Genomic DNA, 19877 nt, shown 5'->3' on the forward strand with positions numbered 1-19877 from the left:
CCATCAAGGGGAAAAAGATGGGGTTTATATCATATTGCATGAATTTATCCCTCTACATCATGTCATCTTGCTTAAGGCGTTACTCTGTTTGTTAGGAACTTAATACACTAGATGCATGCTAGATAGCGGTCGATGTGTGGAGTAATAGTAGTAGATGCAGACAGTATCGGTCTACTTGTCTCGGACGTGATGCCTATATGTATGATCATTGCCTTAGATATCATCATGATTTTGCGCGATTCTATCAATTGCTCGCCAGTAATTCGTTCACGCACCGCAATACTTGCTATCATGAGAGAAGCCTCTAGTGAACACTATGGCCCCCGGGTCTATTTCACATCATATTTTCAGATCTACACTTTTACTTTGTTGCACTTTCCACCTTCAGATCTCACCTTGCAAGTAATCGTGAAGGGATTGACAACCCCTTTATAGCGTTGGGTGGAAGTTTATTTGTTTTTGCGCAGGTACATTGGTGCCTCATCTTGATACTCCTACTGGATTGATACCTTGGTTCTCAAACTAAGGGAAATACTTATCGCTACTGTGCTGCATCACCCTTTCCTCTTCAAGGGAAAAACCAACGCAAGCTCAAGAGGTAGCAAGAAGAATTTCTGGCGCCGTAGCCGGGGAGTATCAAGTCAAGAATAGTTTCCCGTCAACGTTCCAATTTCTGGCGCCGTTGCCGGGGAGTATCAAGTCCAGAATAGTCTCCCGTCAATGTGCCAATTTCTGGCGCCGTTGCCGGGGAGTATCAATTCAAGAATAGTCTCCCATCAACGTGCCAATTTCTGGTGCCGTTGCCGGGGAGTATTCTAAGTGAAGCATATCCAAGTAACTATCGAAAACTCATCTCTTGCATTTACTTTATTTGCCTTTTGCCTCTCTTTTTCCTCTCCCCCACTGTTGAAAAAAAAATTACAAAAAAATTTGCCTTTTTCGCTCGCCCTTTTCTTTCGCTTGCATTCTGTTCGCTTGTGTGCTATGTGCCTTCAATATGCTTGCATCTTCTCTTGTTGAAAATCTATTGATATGGATCCTCAACCACTTGCCAATCTTTTCAAAAGACCTAATTATGATGAACAATTTGCTAGTGAGTTGAATGCACTTGACTATCTTTATGAAGTTTTGCTTGAGATGCGTGAATTTGAAAAAATTGTGATGAAGAAATTTATGAAGTGATTCACGAGGGCTCCTTGAATGAAAACCACAATTGCAATGGTTTCACCATAAATTCTATTAATGACAATCATGCCAAAAATATGCAAAACTCATGGCAATGGTTTCACCATAGATTGCAATGGTTTTGCTTGGGGATGCTAGTTTTGCTATGTCCACTACTTGTTGTAATGATCATGATTGGGGTAATGATTTTTCTTATGATGTTGAAAATTTGTTTAAGGCTCATGATGAATATGATATTTGCAATAATATTGAAAGTGGGTTTGTAGAAGTCATGACTTTAGTTGATGATAATCCCACTATTTTTGAAGAGCGTCAACTTTGCATGCATGTGGATCATGAAAAGAATATCCTATGTGATAGTTATATTGTTGAACTTGAATATGATCCCACATGTAATTATGAGAGATGAAAATATGGTGGTAGAAATTTTCATATCACCAAATCACCTCTCGTTATGTTGAGATTCCTATTGTCTCTTTCTTCTTCATTGCATATGTTAGCTATTGATTGTCTTGATAGTTTGTTTTCCTCTAAAATGCCTATGCATAGGAAGTATGTTAGACTTAGATGTGATTTTGACATGCTTAATGATGCTCTCGTTGTGCTTCAATTCTTGTTTTTTGTGTGAGCATCACTGAATTATCAATGCCTAACTAAGGGCGTTAAACCATAGCACTTGTTGGGAGGCAACCCAATGAATAAATTTATTTTTTCTTTTTTGTTGTGTCCACACCATCATAATTCTGTTATGATTGTGTTTTTTGTGTTTCTTTTTGTGTTTGTGCCAAGTGAAACCTTTATGATTAGTTTTGGTGATGGTTGTTTGATCATGCTGAAAAAGACAAAAACTTTGTGCTCACGATATTATTTTTAATTCCTATCCAGAAAGAGCTTTTGAGTCAATTCTTTTTGCTGATGGTTGATATGCAAATTAACCTAATTTTCATAGTTGTTTAGAATTTTCGGGATACCATAAGTATACGAAGTATACAGATTGCTACAGACTGGTCTGTTTTTGACAGATTCCGTTTTTGTTGTGTTGATTGCTTATTTTGATGAAACTATGGATAGTATCGGGGGGTACTAGCCATGGAAAAGTGAGAATACAGTAATATAACATCAATCTAAATATAAATCAAGTTTACTACAGTACCTAAAGAGTTGGTAGTTTGTTTTCTTATGCTAATGATATCACGAGTTTCTGTTTAAGTTTCGTGTTGTGAAGTTTTCAAGTTTTGGGTGATGTTCTCATGGACAAGTGGATAAAGAGTGGAAATACCTTAAGCTTGAGGATTCCCAAGGCATCCCAAGACAAATTAAAGGACACCAAAAATCCTAAGCTTGGGGATGCCCCGGGAAGGCATCCCCTCTTTCGTCTTCAATCCATCGGTAACGTTACTTGGAGCTATATTTTTATTCACCACATGATATGTGTTTTGCTTGGAGCGTCCTGTATTATAGGAGTCTTTTATTTTTGTTTTGTCACAATCATCCTTGCTGCACACCTTTTTGAGAGGGACATGCACTCATCGTGAATAAGCTAGAATATTTATTGAGCTTCACTTATATCTTTTGGGTTAGGCAATTTAGCTCGCATATGCTTCACTTATATCTTTTGAGCTAGATAATTTTCATCTAGTGCTTCGCTTAAATATTTTTAGAGCATGGAGGTGTCATATTTTGTAGAAATAAAAACTCTCAATCTTCAGTTTTATCTTTCTGAGAGTGCTCTCTCTCGGTAACTTGGTAATTGGCGTGTGCTATGAAAGTAGTCCTAAAGATGATAGGCATCCAAAGAGGATATAATAAAAACTTCCATAGTTCAAGTGCATTGATTAGTAAGAGAAGTTTGATTCCTAAAAATTAAGTTTTGATATATGGATTTGTTAATATTATAGTTATGTTAGTAGGGTGTTGTGAATCTAGAAATACTTGTGTTGAAGTTAGTGATTCCCGTAGCATTCACGTATCGTGAACCGCAATGTTAGGAAGTCGGAGCATAATTGATTTATTGATTGTCATCCTTTGTGTGGCGGTCGGGATCACGTGATGGTTAACACCTACCAACCCTTCCCCTAGGAGTATGTGTTTAGCACTTTGTTTTGATTACTAATAAAACTTTCGCAATAAGTATATGAGTTCTTCATGACTAATCTGAGTCCATGGCATAGATGCACTTTCACCTTCCACCATTGCTAGTCTCTCTAGTGTCGTGCAACTTTCGTCGGTGCACAAACCCACCATATACCTTTCTCAAAACAGCCACCATACCTACCTATTATGGCATTTTCATAGCCATTCCGAGATATATTGCCATGTAACTCCCACCGTTCCGTCTCATGACTTGTACCGTCACTTACATATTGCCATTGCATGATCGTAAGATAGCTAGCGAGATGTTTCAACGTCATACGCTAAGCTAGATAGTTGCACATCTCGGTACACTGCCGGAGGCATTTCCTATAGAGTCATCATTTCTCTAAGTATTGAGTTGTGAGTAAATAAAAGTGTGATGATCATCATTATAAGAGCATTGACCCATGTGAGGAAAGAAAAAAAAGAGGCCAAAGATGCCCAGAAAAAAATGAAAAGAGGCCAAAGAGCCCAAACAAAAAAAGAGAGAGAAAAACAGAGAAGGGACAATGCTACTATCTTTTTCCACACTTGTGCTTCAAAATAGCACCATGTTCTTCATGATAGAGAGTCTCTTGTTTTGACACTTCCATATACTAGTGGGAATTTTCATTATATAACTTGGCTTGTATATTCCAATGATGGGCATCCTCAAAATTGCCCTAGGTCTTCATGAGCAAGCAAGTTGGGTGCACACCCACTAGTTCTCCTTTTGAGCTTTCATAAACTTATAGCTCTAAGTGCATCCATTGCATGGTAATCCCTACTCATTCACATTGATACCTATTGACGGGCATCTTCATAGCCCATCAATACGCCAAGTCAATGTGACAATCTCCTCCTTTTTGCCTCACAACCTCCACCACACTCTATTCCACCTATAGTGCTATATCCATGGCTCACGCTCATGTATTGCATGAGAGTTGAAAACGTTTGAGAACGTAAGAGTGCGAAAACAATTACTTGGCCAATACCGGGGTTGTGCATGATTTAAATTCGTTGTCTGGGGATGATGGAGCATAGCGAGACTATATGATTTTGTAGTGATAACTTTCTTTGGCCTTGTTACTATTGTTTTGAATCTTATGGATCTGAACATTCATGCCAATAGAAAGAAGTTACAAAGGACAAATATGTTAGGTAGCATTCCACATCAAAAATTCAATCTTTATCACTTCCCTACTCGAGGACTAGCAGGAGTTAAGCTTGGGGATGCTTGATACGTCTCCAACGTATCTATAATTTTTTATGGTTCCATGCTATTATCATGTCAACTTTGGATGTTTTGTATGCATGAATATGCTATTTATATCTTTTTTGGACTAACCTATTAACTTAGTGCCAAGTGCCAGTTTCTGTTTTTTCCGAGTTTTTGACCTTTTTCAGAGGAGAATATTAAACGAAGTCCAAATGGAATAAAACCTGTGGAATAATTTTTTTCCATAACAGAAGATACGCAGGAGACTTAAGAACCAAGGCACGGGACCTCGAGGGAGGTCACAAGCCCCCTAGCCCCGGCCTGGGGGGGGGGCTAGCAGGCTTGTGGGCTCCCCGTGGCTCCTCTGCCCTACTTCTTCCGCCTATAAATTCTCTAAAAATCCTAAACCACCAGAGAGAGCCACGAAAATACTTTTCTGCCGCGGCAAGCTTCTGTCTCCGCAAGATCCCATCTGGGGACCGTTATGGTGCCCTGTCAGAGGGGGATTCGGACATGGAGGGCTTCTTCAGCAATACCATTGCCACTCTGACGATGCGTGAGTAGTTCACCACACACCTTCGGGTCCATAACTAGTAGCTAGATGGCTTCTTCTCTCTCTTGGATCTTCAATACAAAGTTCTCCATGATCTTCATGGAGATCTATCCGATGTAACTTTCTTTTGCGGTGTGTTTGTCGAGATCCGATTAATTGTGGATTTATGATTAGATTATCTATGAATATTATTTGAGTCTCCTATGATCTCTTATATGCATGATTTCGTATCCTTGTAATTCTCTTCGAGTTGTGGGTTTCGTTTGGGCAACTTGATCTATAATTCTTGCAATGGGAGAAGTGCTTGGTTTTGGGTTCATATAGTGCGGTGTCCTCACCTAGTGATAGAAGGGGTAGCGAGGCACACATCGTGTTGTTGCCATCAAGGGTAAAAAGATGGGGTTTATATCATATTGCATGAATTTATCCCTCTACATCATGTCATCTTGCTTAAGGCGTTACTCCGTTTGTTATGAACTTAATACACTAGATGCATGATGGATAGCGATCGATGTCTGGAGTAATAGTAGTAGATGCAGACAGTATCGGTCTACTTGTCATCATGACTTTGGGCGATTCTATCAATTGATCGACAGTAATTCGTTCACCCACCGTAATACTTGCTATCATGAGAGAAGCCTCTAGTGAACACTATGGCCCCCGGGTCTACTTCACATCATATTTTCCGATCTACACTTTTACTTTGTTGCACTTTCTACCTTCAGATCTCACCTTGCAAATAATCGTGAAGGGATTGACAACCCCTTTATAGCGTTGGGTGCAAGTTTGTTTGTTTTTGCGCAGGTACATTGGTGCCTCATCTTGATACTCCTACTTGATTGATACATTGGTTCTCAAACTGAGGGAAATACTTATCGCTACTGTGCTGCATAACCCTTTCCTCTTCAAGGGAAAAAACCAACGCAAGCTCAAGAGGTAGCAATCGGTACGGTATGTGGGTTGGAGAGCTTCGCTGAGCTCAACGCAGAAGTCTTGTCCGGCAGCCCCTTCGGCTCCTTCAGCCGAGGGTTGGCGTCCCTGAGACTCATGAGCACCGAGCGGTTCTTGAAGTTTTCCATCTTCTTCTCGGACTTCAGGAGCAAATTGTAGCTCTGGGCCGCTACGAAGGAGACGCACGCGGACAAATGGGCGCCGTCGTGGAGGCACGGGCCGAAGAAAAGACGGAAGAGGGCTACAGAAGGCCGCAAACCCACGAAGGCCTCGCAGTAGAAAGCAAAGATGGACAGGAGCAAAATGGAGTTGTCCTAGATATGAAGGGCCTGGATCTCGTAGTGATTTAGGATGGCGGCGAAGAATGAGGAGAAAGGCGGCACCAACCCGGCAAAGACACTATGGAGGAAGAAGGGTTATACCACCTTCGACGCGGGCCGGTTCTCTATGGAGCCAGGCCAGATCAGGGTCCGCCCGTGCTGGTTGGACACGGTCGCTGTCCATGGAAGCACGGGAGCGAGATCCTCATCCTTGGAGAGGGCACATTCCATGAGCGGAGGAGCCGGGAAAGGACCTTGAGCCTCTGGCTTATTCTTCCCGAGGGGCGCCATCGCCGAACTGGCAAGGGTACGGCGCGACGCTGGATCTGGGAGACAACGGTTGGAGTTGGAGACCGAGGACGAAGAGCGAGTGTGGGAGTAGGGAAAGAAATAATCGACCAACGCAGAAAGTCAGACTCCTGATAACTCGAGTGGAGGCAAAAGGCAAGGGGAACCCGACATCACCCGCGTGACACGCGCCACACCTGGCCCACACGCGTGAAGGGCCGGCGGCGCTTCGGGACACCCTCAAGGCTTTGTCGGGAAGCCATCCCAGGGGAACCTTGGGCGCGGGGGCTACTGTCGGCGTTCTCGGAATTGGGGTAGCCAGACCTGTCTACCTGCGGGCCAGGGCTGGCCCACTTCATCGACCAAAACCAGCGGGCACGACACCCCTCAAAGCAAGGCCCTTGCGAGGGGCCAAGCCTCGCGAGGAGGAGCAGCTTCAAGACCCACAGGGGGCCTCCTTAGGACCCCGCCGGAGCGTCGGATATTCCGAGGCGAGGCACAACATCCGGAGTGAAGGATGACGTGTAGGAAGGACAGGCAAGCAGCAGGCAGCAGGGCGGAGCGGTTTCCCCTTTAGTGCAAAGGGGGCAAGGACGTACCGGGATTCCCAAGGCATCTTCCAAATGTTTCCCTTCTTGTGTAACAAAGACGTCGCCGCCTGCCAGCAGGACGGACGTCATCCCTGGACCCGACCCTGCTGCATTGACAGTCACTTTGCATGCGAAGACCACCTTTGGGCAGGGGGAGCATGTTCCCCTCTTCCCCTTCAAAATTGGCCATTGTGGGATCCGAGCATCCCGCTGGAACAATAAGGGAAGAGGAGCCAGGCCTACACTATATATAGAGGATAGGATACTTCGTAGAGAAGCCCCCGATTCATTCATTTTCCCACCGGCACCACACTTAGGCCACCTAGCCTCCGGAGGCCCTCGAACACTGTTCTGGTTCATCCACCAACCTCCACGAGAGGAAATCCACCAATGCAGGAGTAGGGTATTACGCTTCCCAGCGGCCCGAACATGGCCAGACTTTCGTGTTCTCTGTCTTGCTCACCATCGAGTGAGTTCTTTGCCATCCCCAACGAGTAGCGAGTTAGGTGGGTCGAGCCTACGAGAGATCTTCGTACATGCCCCTGAGTTCGAATCTTAAGGGTTTTGTGGAGCCCAAAATCCGACAAAGGATGAGCATTACTCATCAACATAGTCTTGATGAAATGAGAAACAAAGTGCAAGACATATCATTCCCACACACGCACTACTAGCAAATGGGTTCACAAGCTTACTAAAAAACTAATTAAGACCCAACTGACAACCCATGGTGAAGGTAGGAAATAATAACCTTGTCAAGAGGAGGGATACCAATTGAAATGGCAAAACCCTCGTCAAGATAAACATGAGGAAAAATAATATTCACCACCAATGAGTGCATCAAGATGCAAGGATATAAGATCCGCACTCAAGAAAAACCGTTCCACGAAACCACCAAAAACTAAAAAAGAAAATTCAATGATGGACCTGAAAGAAAAGATGATAACAATTAGAGATGTAACTTCTCTCATGTGTAAAACATTCTAGGTAGAAGACAATTATGATGATATATATCCACAAAGAAGGACGTACAAACGAAATTGTTACAAGAAGGAACGAACAAGATATCCAAAAGGAAATCGTAAACATACCAATAAGATCTTTGCTTTAAAGGATAAATCATAGCCTAATATTTTCTTAGTGTACAGAAATGATCTTCCAACTCACGAAAATCAAAGACATCACAACTAGCAATAAGACATCATTGTTGGGATGCTTTGCGAAAGGAAACAAGTACCACAAGAATAAATCAAGAAATTCATGCCATGATGCAACCTACAAAAGGTCGAATATAAGAAATGTATGCATGATGTAGATACTTGTTGCCGAGATAGCATTGGATTGATGTAGTACATAAATATTCATAGATCATCCTATCTTGGCTCCAATAAGCACATGGTCTCAACACCTTCCTTGTAGGTGAGCAACACATCCAATGCATCTCCATTTGTTCCTAGAACAACAACACAAACAAAATGGTGCCCAAAATCATTGGGACAAAAGACCTAGATAACAAACAATGCATAGTACAAACTCCACATAAATATGTGCGTATAGTTATGAATTTGAATTTCATCCACACTTTAGCCAATTTAAAACAAGGTGGGGATTCTCCAATATATAGGGTCAAAGAAACAAAACATGCCAAAGAAACTACATATAGTAAACATGTATGCTCAAGTCTTTCAAGAATCAAATCAACACATAGTTGATAAGGCAGCAAAAGGGAAGGTATCAAGTGATAATAAGATATCAAACAAAAAATTATCACTTGAAGGATACCAATTAAGAAATACATCAAGGAATGAGATATCCATTGCACATGCCAAATAAACGGAAACAAGATACCAATTGAAGGAAAACAAACACGAGGTATCTAGTTTCTAAAAGAGAGCTAGGTTCCAAACAAACAAAACCCTCGACAAATTTTCATGTTGGCACAAAGCATCATAAACATAAATACTTGAATCCCACCAATGCACGCTTCATGGGGATGAAAAGGTTTTATGATAAACGCGTAAAGAGAGTGCTATAAAGGAAATATGATAGCTCCCCCAAGAAATGTGCATTATATAGAATTTGCATTTATATACAAAGTGCAAAAAATGGGATCATCACTTTATATATATCAATAGAAACAACATGTTCAAAAAGATCCACAAGAGGCAAGGAAGATAAACAATACACAAAATCCAATGTAAAGATGATTAGCAATTTCTACGACATGAGGGGAATACCAATTGTCAAAGGACAAGAAGTATTTGGAAATAATTCCAATTGGTAGATTGCAAATATATCCAACATCATCTTTACACCAAAAAGACAAGCAAACGACACTTGTAGAGCTAACATGCCACCTAGGAACCAGATAATTTACAATATCAACACAAAGTGGCAATACCTCAAATGTAGACACTTTCTAGGTTTGTAATACACACATAGCATATTACTCCCCCATAATGTGATAACCCAACATTATTAACAAGTGGCAAGTGAAATCCAACAAGAGATAATTAATGGAGCATTTAGAATTTGAATTTCTCATGACTAGGACATACCACATAGATACTAGAGAAACTTGTATTATCAATACTAAGTTTTATTACTCATGTATACACATTTATAGGATTGTGTGGTGCGCAAAGGACATCACTCCCCCAACATGGGATAATCCATTAATCTCTCAAAAGAGCCAATCAAAGATACAAACAATATGCAAAAAGGCTCAACACAAGACTCACATGTACATGATGTGCAAACCAATATACACATAATTGATTACTCAAGATAAGAAAGTTGGAAGCACAACATATACAAACACAGGCAAGGTACAAAACTACACCATGCAAAGGGGCAAGTAACTAACAATGTAAACAATTTAAGTACAAGTTACCGTAAGCAGGCACATTTGATATAAGATAGAAACTCGACAATCCAAATGACTTGGGTTGTGATAATATGAATGATGAAGGTTCCTTAATTCTTCATGATGTAGCCAAGTCTCCAATGTCCTCCAACATCACATATTGATCAAGTTTAAGGTTGTTGGTCCCCAACCAAGTTGGGTCCTAAGAAGTTAGTCAAAATAGGCTTGGCAAAAAAATGGTACTTTTCTTAACACCACTTTGAGTCCCAACCAACTTGGCAAACGCATTGACAATATTATCCTTCCCAAGAGAATAGATGTCATCAATAATTATTGGGTTGGATAAGTTACTGTGACTGCCCGAGACTGATGGTCCAGAAGATTCCCCTTTTATTCCGTTTTCGTCATGTGGCTTATTTGTCTATCGCACTCATCATCGTATCATGCGCATCATCTGCATTGCATCGGCATCCCGTTGCCGCCAGTTTTTCATACTTGCATCCGTTATTAGTTGTCGGTTCTCTCCGTGTACGTCGTTGACCGTTTTGAGACCAACCACACTCGCACGCGCCCACGACATCGTTTAAATCTTGTTTTTAAAAGTGTGTATTAAATATTATTGGATTGTTATGAAACTTGGCGTGCCATCTTAATATAGTTTAGATAGACCGCGTCCCAATTTTCGTCGCAATCGAAGTCCGTTTGGTACCCGACTGGTCGTCCGTAGCGACATCGTATTCGGTTTATCGTCGGACCTTTTGCAGTTATTAAATCGCATTGTCGTGTGCCCGTTTTCCCTCTCGTCTCCGGCTAGCCACTCTACACAGCCCACCTTGCCATTCCCGCGTCCGTGGCCGTCCGATCGCGATCGCATTGTTGTGCCCCTCAAACCCTAGCCGCCACCTCCCCTAATCCCTCCCTCGTTTGTTGTGCCCCTCAAACCCTAGCCGCCACCTCCCCTAATCCCTCCCTCGTTTGTTGTGCCCCTCAAACCCTAGCCGCCACCTCCCACCTCTCTCTCCTCAGCCCAGCAGACCGAGGCCCTCCAGGCCCGGATCCGTCACCAGCCGGCAGCTCTAGGGGAGGAGCCCCCGAGCCAGCTCCTGCCTCGCTCCCGCATGCTGCCTCGCGCCGCCGCAGCCGCCGAGGTCCGCAGCCGGCCGCCGTCGTGGCCCTCCGGTCACCGCCCCACGCATCCCGCCACGAGCCGCGAGCCACCGGCCTCGTCGCCCCGTGCCCACATCCTCCATGGGAGCTCGATGTCGGCGTCGATCCACGCTTCGTCGCCATTCCTCGCCGCTCCGCCGTCGTCCGGCCCGGGTACGGCAAGGTCCGACCGGATCCGCCGCCTCTCGGCCCCTTCGACTGCCCCGCCGCCTCGCTGGCGCGACACCCCACCACGTATAGCCGCGTCATGGCCTCGCTCGTTCTGTTGCTGGAGCACGAAGCCCCAAGCGGAATGCTGGTCTGCGCCTGTTGGGCTAGGCCCAGCGCCTCCGTGGCCCAGATCCACCCCAGGCCCAGTCAGCCCCGACCGCCAGCCTTCTCCACCGGCCAGCCCAAGAAGCCCTTTGGTGGGCCCCCCTTTTTGCCCTATTTCTTGCTCGTGCGTCTATTAGCTATCTTGCGCCCTTAGTTTCGGCCCGTAGTAATTTAGTATTTTTGTCCCTGCGTATTTAGTGTTTTTAGAATTAGATCCGATTTTTCAAACGCTTGTAAATGTTAATCCATGCGTCGGATCGCGACGAGTTATATTTGTAACTCGTGTAGTTTTTCGCGTATAATCATCTTTTGCCACTTGCATGCATGTTTGAAGTGGTTTTACCTACCATTTGCCTAGATTTGCATGTTGTCCAAATATGTTAGATAATTTCGTAGATATTTTGTGCGCGTCCGGATTGTTCAAATCCCGTAGTTAAGAATGTTCACGATGTTCGTGACCCTTTGCCATGTATTTTAGAGTAGTTTCTTGTATTTTTGCATGTATGAGTTGTCAATCGTTTTCTATGTCGTGTTTAGGACATATTCTCGCATATATGTGTGCCGTTAATTTTATTTTGCAACCCCACATATTATATATGTTTTAGGTGTAGAAAAATTCATAGAATTTAACTGTGAATTTACTTTTGCCTTCCCAGTATGTTTGCGTGCATGATATTTTGCCATGTTGCCCTCTTATTTATTTTGTGGGATTTATTCCGTGCGTGATATGCATGAGTTGTGAACTAGAGATATCCCCTTGGATATGTAGGCTAGCCCCTGGTAATTTTGGTTGCAATAGAAATCCATGTTTAGGTGTTGTTTGCGTGTTGTCAACATGCTAGAAAATAGTGCTGATTTGGAGATGCAGAAATATTTCGAAGTCTGAGATCTGTTATATTTTGTTGATGTCTAGCCATAGGTTTTGCTAGTGATCTACAGCTCCTTTGGTGTTGGTGCAATGGAGTTATTGGTAGTGCATAATATTCTCTAGTATGTTGTAAATGTTAATACCATTCGGTGCCCTGTAGCTTATAGTTTTGATACTGCCAATATGCCTTTAGATCGAGAACTGCACCGTCAAAAACTGTTATTTTCTCTAAGTCTGAAACTGTGTGTGAGATGCCATTTTGTGAGTCCTTTTCCTAGTGTTCCATGGTACCATGCTAGATATTCTTAGTAGGATGTTGTAGTGCATCTTGACCACTACTACCTCATGTCTTGTTTGAGAATTTTAGAATTATGTAGCTTGTTGTTTTAGGGTGTGGAAAATGCCAGGTTGCTGTTTGTGGCAGATTGTAGCTATTTCTTGTTTAGCTTGTAGTTGTTAAACCGTTGCTCCATTTTGATCGTGTCCTATATGAACTTGTTTAGAATCTTGTGTAGGTTCATATTATCTTGTTGTTTGTATGTTTTGGGATGCTGGTGACTGTCATTGCATACATATTGCATTCATGCCATCATATCTTGCGGTGATCATATCTTTTGAACCGTAGCTCCGTTTGCAATGATCTCTATGTGTAAATTGATTGGAACAATGCGCAGGATCACGGGAACCTATTTATTTTGTTGTTTAACAAATGTTAAAACATGGTAGTTCAGATCTGGACATAATTCTAATTTAACATCACTACAACAAATAAGGTCAATTATGACTCCCCATATTGGTCGTTGATTCGTCATTGTTGTCGTTTATTGACCTTTTTTTGACCAAATTTACAAGGTCAACAGTTGCCCGCCAAGAATGAACAAACATGACCTTTCTAAAATTTAGGTTGTTGATCTCTATTGACCAAAAATTTGGTTTGGTCATTGACAATTTGTGTGAGCCACGAAGGATCTGGCATGGCCAAGCTGACGTGGCATTGCTAGTGACCAAATGGAATCATCATAAATTTCAAAGCCCAGTCCACCAATCTAGCCTACATGGGCCTGCCCAATACCTATTTTACTATTGAAAATGTCTGAATTGAAGCATTATTTTGCTAGACGCACAGATATCTCAGCATAGGCCCATTAAAAAACAAGGACAACAGAACAAAAGATTGAAGATAAACTGTATATTTCATTTCAGTAGCACATCAGATGAAATACAATATATCATCCACCGACTCCTCCACACATTAAGGTTCAAGGCCTAACAAGTGCACATCAAAATAATTTTACAAGTGCACAACATAATACTTCTGCAAGTGCAAATGTACAAAAGAAGGACCCAACAAGTACACAATCACACATAAAGAGAGATAGAGAAAGTTTGAATGAGAAGCACAAGTTTCTTCTCATCCTCTTCCACTGTACAATATGCCACTCTTGCCATTGACGCCTGCAAGAAGAAAATGATGGTAAGGCTTAAAAATCAAACCAAGGAAACTAACATGATAGATCATCAAATACTAATGCATAGATAAGCATGTACACAATGAGCCACATATAACAAAAAAGGGCAGCAGATAATAATCGATTATAGGTTCATGCACATGTACCAGAAAAAATCTCCTTATATTATTTATCTCAAAAATTCCATATGCAAGAATGCCAAGAAGTGTATCGATATTCCTTTGCAATTGTTTTTAGTGGCAGTGGATTGTTTTGGTCTATCTTCATAGATATGGTATCATGGGTCAAGATAGTATATTTCTATAAATTTTTACCATGATCTCTTTCTTAAATTATTTATGAACCTACAATTAACAGAGCGGTCAAATTGAGGATACAAACAAACTATTAGTTTATATAATATTATAGGAAACTAAGTTTTGTACGTAGTTTTGTTCATAAATACTGTAAAGAATGGCATATCATCACATACCTCCTCTGCACGTAGTGTCCAGTACTGATCGTTGATGTTTTCTATCTTTTCAGTGGGTGCAAAAATCTGCATCAAATACATGGTAACTAACACTTGTCTATTTTGTGGAACTAAATGCAACTAAGAGGTGTTAAACTAGCATTTGTACCACCTTGTATATTTTGTGGTAGAATACTTCAAGCAATCTAAGTTCAGCATCAGGATGGGACAGGTCAACTTGATTGACAATGACTGAAAGGATGCTTAGAACATGAGCTAGCATCATATAAGAAACAAAGAGATCTAGTACATGCCATACACACCATAAGATTAGGATATTAAAGTTTACCTTTCATATGACATCGCTTAAAACATCACCAACCATGCTATTTTTTGGCAATCTTATACTGTGAACAAACACCTGGTAAAACACATTTGAGGCTATTGGACAAACTCAATATACTACAAAGCTTTATGGGGACCACTATTATACAATACAAGGTGCCACTAACTATGCTCCTGGGCTCTCAGTGACCATACAGGGGAGCTTCATGTAGTATATCAATAAAACTGAATAAAAGAAGGATTATAAATACTTAGGAAACATCATGATTGCCATAAACATAATAGATAAGGACTATACAGTAATAACGTAAATGCTAACTCAGCTAACTATCTATGTTTCTGCACCACCCCTAGTTGTGATGCTCGCTATCGTGGAGTTCATACAAAATTCAGATAACAATTGCGCTGAGGCAGTGCAACTTCTTAAGCCATTGCAAGCAGCCAATAGGCTCAACACTCGATCCACTCCATGGACAAACGATTGGATTCAGGTCATCGAGAAGTGCAGGCTTGCTCATCCCTTCCCATCTCTGTTGTCGCATTCAACACACGCCAGCGAACACACAGAGACCTGCTGTAGTTCCACGGACCACGCCGCATCTGGCACCAGACGGGCCCGAAATTTCCACCGCCATTGTCGCGGAACTCATATCTGAGACCACCGCAGGCGTACAAACGGAGCGTCTATCGGACCAACCTAGAGGGGGGTTAGGGCGGCGGACTCACATGGTGTCCTCCTCGAAGGTGTGGACGGCAGATGCCGCGCCGCCCCACTCGTGCAGGGGCGGGGTCGCTTACCTTGTGGCAGAAGAGGAGGGCAACGAGGTAGGAGATCCGGCGCTTGAGGGCCCGAGCGAAGCGGCGCACCAGCGAGACGGCATCTTGCTCGGCGGCGGCAAGGCCCGGCATTGCGAGGCGGTGTGGGGAGGGGGTCTGGCTCGGACTGCGCGGTGCGCAGGATGATCAGGTGGGTGGGGGATTGCCGGATTGGCGGGGGAAGAGGAGCAGGGAGCCGCCAGATCCGCTGACGCTAATGTCGGGGCATGCAGCAGTCGAGGGGCGAGGGGATCTGGTGAGGGGTGAGGGGAAGCAAGGCTGGCGGCGGCAGGGGTGGGAGGGGAGTTGATTGGGACGGGTCTGGAGATAGGGTTAGGGTTAGGTTTGTGGGGAAGGTTCTTTATATCGTATTCACAATTCTTTGATTGAATTATATCCTTTCACTTAATGGGTCTGCTCACGTGCATATAGATATTGTATTTAGAAAATATGGACCCATATTGTTGTCTCTAGTTGTATTTTTTGATTGCCGAAAAAGAGTTGTAAAATATTTATTATTTCCCTCAAAAGAAAGCTATATTTTTTGGTTGTGGGTGGAAACAATTTTCATTTAATTATGATAGTATTTAGCATTGTAGAAAAATTCACCCACATATTTTTTGTTGTCATGTTTAAGTTTTTATTGTGAGAAACACCAAGTTAAGGTACCCTATACCACCTTTAAAAAATATTTATCTAAATAGGGTCTACACATTATGAGATTAGCATGGGCTCATATATTTCATTTTGGTAATTATATTGTATTTTATAATATATTTAGAATATTAAAATGAATAATTATAATTTATTGGTATTTATCTAATATAATTTACTTCATCCATGTACGTATAAAACACATTTTTGCTCTGTATACATGACACATAGGCAAAATTGGTCAGGTGTCGTCCAGTCACCTCCACGCATATGTTTACAACCTTATATTTAGTCATGGTAGCACTGAAATATGATCATAAATAATGCTACGCGTTTCAATGACCATTTTGTGCAATAGGATTATGACCTAATGATTGCAAAAGGTCATAACATTATGGGCTTTGGACCCTCTTAGACTTGCCATGACTAATTTTGGAATTTTGATCATGGATCAATGACCAATTAAACCACTGTCCTTATTTTTGGTCATAATTAAGCATTTTCTTGTAGTGCGTGTGGGGTCATCTTGGAGATGCTATATGATGTTTCTGACCTCATTTAAAATGCCTAGATAGGTAGCTTAATTACGCTTCACATATTGCCATGTTTAACTAACATTTAATAATGTCGTGCACCTAATCGGGATAGAACTAAATAATTCTTATGTGGAGTTTCGTAAATATGCAACTCGTTGCATATGGAACTTCACTTAATGTTTAGTGTTTGATTGTTGTGATTTTCCATGCCATACCCTGCATAACTGTAGCCGTTCATGCATCATGTGTGTTGTGTATCGTGCGGTGAATATCGTGTGTTGATTCTTGTTTTCGTCTCGATACAGTTCCGCAAACGTATCAGAATGTGAGGACCCATTCGACTACATTGGTTCATCTGCTTCACGGAGTCGTTCTTCTTCCAAGCGGTATCTCAGGCAAGATGATCGTTTTCCTAGATACCATTACTATCATTGCCGTGCTAGTTGTTTCGTTCTATCGTTATGTCTCGCTGCCTACCACCTGTTATACATCAGCCTCTCAACATTGCCATGGAAACCTTCAACCTTATCACAACCTAGCAAACCACTGATTGGCTATGATACCGCTTGCTTAACCATGTGTTAGCGTTGCTGGTTGCATGTGTAGTTGTCTCCATGTGTTTAACATGGGTTCCTTGTTATATCACCATATTAATTGCTATTTAATTTAATGCACCTATATACTTGGTAAAATGTGGAAGGCTCGGCCTTTCTAGCCTGGTGTTTTGTTCCACCTTTGCCGCCTTCATTTCGGCTACAGATGTTATGTTCCATAAATGAGCGCTCCTAACATGCTTGGGGTTGTTATGTGGACCCCTAGATTCTCGAATTGGGATAAAGCTCGTCTGGCAAGGCCCAGCATTGTTACTATATTTGCCAACATACTAATTCCGTTAATACTGAAAAACATAGGGAGTTAGCGCTACCCGAGGAGTAATTCAACATAATACACGGAGGGCCAGTGCTGATGGTGCTGGTCCAAAATAGAGCATCGTGCGGGGCCAACCCGTGGCAACTTGGGTGATGTCTATCAGGCCACCGTACGCTTCGCTTATCCGTCGTGTCGTGAGAACGAGATACGCGGCTCCTATCTAGATTGTCGACAAGCAGGGCGGCCTTGCTGGACTTGTTTTATATTTATCGAGCGTCTCGTGCGAGGGATTCCGAGGACGCTTTGAGCTAAGTCGAGGTTGATGTTTTCCAATAGGAACCCGAGGAGATCACGGGTTTCCCTGATCGAGGTCATTCCGTTGCAGCGTGTGGTAGTTTGTGATGGACTAGTTGGAGTACCCGTGCAAGGTTAAATCTTCCGGAAAGCCATGCCCGCGGTTATGTGGCAACATGGAAACTTTGTTTAACATCCGGTTCTAGATAACTTAAATTTAACTTAATTAAAACTTGCCAACTGAGTGCCTAACTTTGACTGTCTTTTTCGTGAGCTCCTTCTCCGATCGAGGACATGGTGGGGTTATGTTTGACGTAAGTAGGTGATGAGGATCATTCATTTGATCATCAGTAGTTCACATCCGCTATGCGTAGATCATCCCCCTCTTCTTCTTGTACTTGTAAGTTAGCCACCTCAAATAATGCTTAGTCGCTTGCTGCAGCCTCACAACTTAACCATAACTCGCCTATTAAGCTTTGCTAATCTTGATACCTTTGGAAATGAGATTGTTGAGTCCCCTGTGGCTCAGAGATTACTACAACACCAGTTGCAGGTACAGGTAAAGTATATTAAGACGTGAGCGCGATGATTGTTCATTTGTAGTTTCTTCTTCTTCCTCTTCGTCGATCTAGGATGGGTTCCAGGCCGGCAGCCTGGGATAGCAAGGATGGACGTCGTTCTTTTCTCGATTGTTTTCGTCCACAGTAGGACCCTGCTCTTCTTTGTGATGTGTATGTATTGTACTTATGTGACTCTGATGTAGCTTGTGGTGAGTGTAAGACAATTCCATATACTCTTCTCTTTAGTACATGTACTTGTAAAGATATCCATTCTTGCGATATGACGAGATGCGCTTTTATCCCTGTCAATGCCCTCGCGCCAAAATAAGGATAGGGTCGCATCTTGGGCGTTACAGTTACCTCTCGTGCAATAAGAAGCAAAGTGACCCTTCTCGCGACATTAGTAGCAACATCTACCCTTTACTTTCTTCCGAGTTGATTTCTCAACTTGAGGAGTGTTGACTTGGATCTTCTTGGAAGAGGCCTTTCCTCAACTTGTAGGATTGAACATGTAGCCGCTTCCCTTGTTGATTGTGACTATGTGGCTTCTTCTTTAATGGGTAAGATATAACATTGTACCCTTCACTTTTCCACTTGAAGCAAACAATCTTGGCCAAATTCTTGACTTGTTCTTCGCCCTTCTTCTTGAAGCTTTTGGACTTCTTCTTCTTGTTGGAGTTCAATCCAAGTCCAACTTTGTCATTAGGGGATTTTGGCCCACAAAAGGGATTGTTGAGTGCGGACATCCCTTCATGACCCTTTTCCAATTATTTCTTTAAGAAGTGACTTGGGCTTTGAGCTCTTCGATTTACTCTACATGGTTAGTATCAACACAAGTACTAGAGGAACTATAAGCATCATTGTTAGAGCAACAAGGCAAGGAAAGTAATTCATCACAAGATGTAGCAACATTAACAGTAGATCAATTACAAGGACTAACACATGGCAATATAGCATTTTGACTAGTAGTGCTACTGCCCAGATGAGATTCACTTGATATTACCTTGGTAGTAATAGCCTCATGAGATAACTATAGCACATTATGGGATACTAGAATATCATCATGAGAGATTGTGAGCATTACATGACTTTCTTCCAGTTTCCCATATAATTGCTAGATAGCAACTCAAGTTGAGGCCTTAGCTCAAGATTCTCGTTTAATATGGATTCTTCACAAGCAATAGAGTTAGTAGCACAAGCATCATCATTAACAACAAGAGCATAAGGCAACTTGGCAAGCTCTTTAGCATATGAAGCTTCAAATTGAGCATGAGACTTGTTGAGTTCGATGAGCGAACTCTTAATAGCCCTTGAGCCATTTTCGAGGTGCTCATAGTCCTCAATGAGTTTAGCATGTGTAACTTCAAGCTTATCAATTTTAGTTATAAAATCATTAGCCACCTCGAGAGCTCTATCATGTGATTCAAGTGATAATAAGATATCAAACGAAA

General features: G+C 42.3%; 1 protein-coding gene across 4 annotated transcripts; it reads right to left on the bottom strand.

The window, feature by feature from the left end:
• Positions 1-13605: 13605 nt before the first annotated feature.
• Positions 13606-15830, bottom strand: LOC123430042 (ubiquitin C-terminal hydrolase 12-like). Of its 4 annotated transcripts, none has more exons than XM_045113969.1 (5): positions 15495-15830; positions 14701-14772; positions 14524-14603; positions 14373-14438; positions 13606-13886 (listed from the first exon to the last, which is right to left on the bottom strand). In XM_045113969.1, the coding sequence occupies exons 2-5, from the start codon at positions 14705-14707 to the stop codon at positions 13791-13793; spliced, it is 249 nt and encodes an 82-aa protein (XP_044969904.1). In that variant the 5' UTR covers positions 14708-14772; positions 15495-15830; the 3' UTR covers positions 13606-13790. The 4 variants fall into 4 exon arrangements, with proteins under 4 accessions (XP_044969904.1, XP_044969903.1, XP_044969902.1 ...); XM_045113968.1 differs by having other exon boundaries at positions 15423-15830; XM_045113967.1 differs by having other exon boundaries at positions 14701-15830.
• Positions 15831-19877: the final 4047 nt, after the last annotated feature.

This window comes from Hordeum vulgare, chromosome 2H (genome assembly GCF_904849725.1).
Source record: "Hordeum vulgare subsp. vulgare chromosome 2H, MorexV3_pseudomolecules_assembly, whole genome shotgun sequence".
In the NCBI taxonomy this organism is placed as follows: Eukaryota; Viridiplantae; Streptophyta; class Magnoliopsida; order Poales; family Poaceae; genus Hordeum; species Hordeum vulgare.

Bases quoted from the DNA above. Each gene is read 5' to 3' on its own strand.
- LOC123430042 (XM_045113966.1), bottom strand. From the start codon at position 14,637: ATGATGCTAGCTCATGTTCTAAGCATCCTTTCAGTCATTGTCAATCAA. The intron at 14,439-14,523 runs GTGGTACAAATG...TATTTGATGCAG, and splicing joins TCTACCACAAAATATACAAG to ATTTTTGCACCCACTGAAAA. The intron at 13,887-14,372 runs GTATGTGATGAT...TTCTTCTTGCAG, and splicing joins GGACACTACGTGCAGAGGAG to GCGTCAATGGCAAGAGTGGC.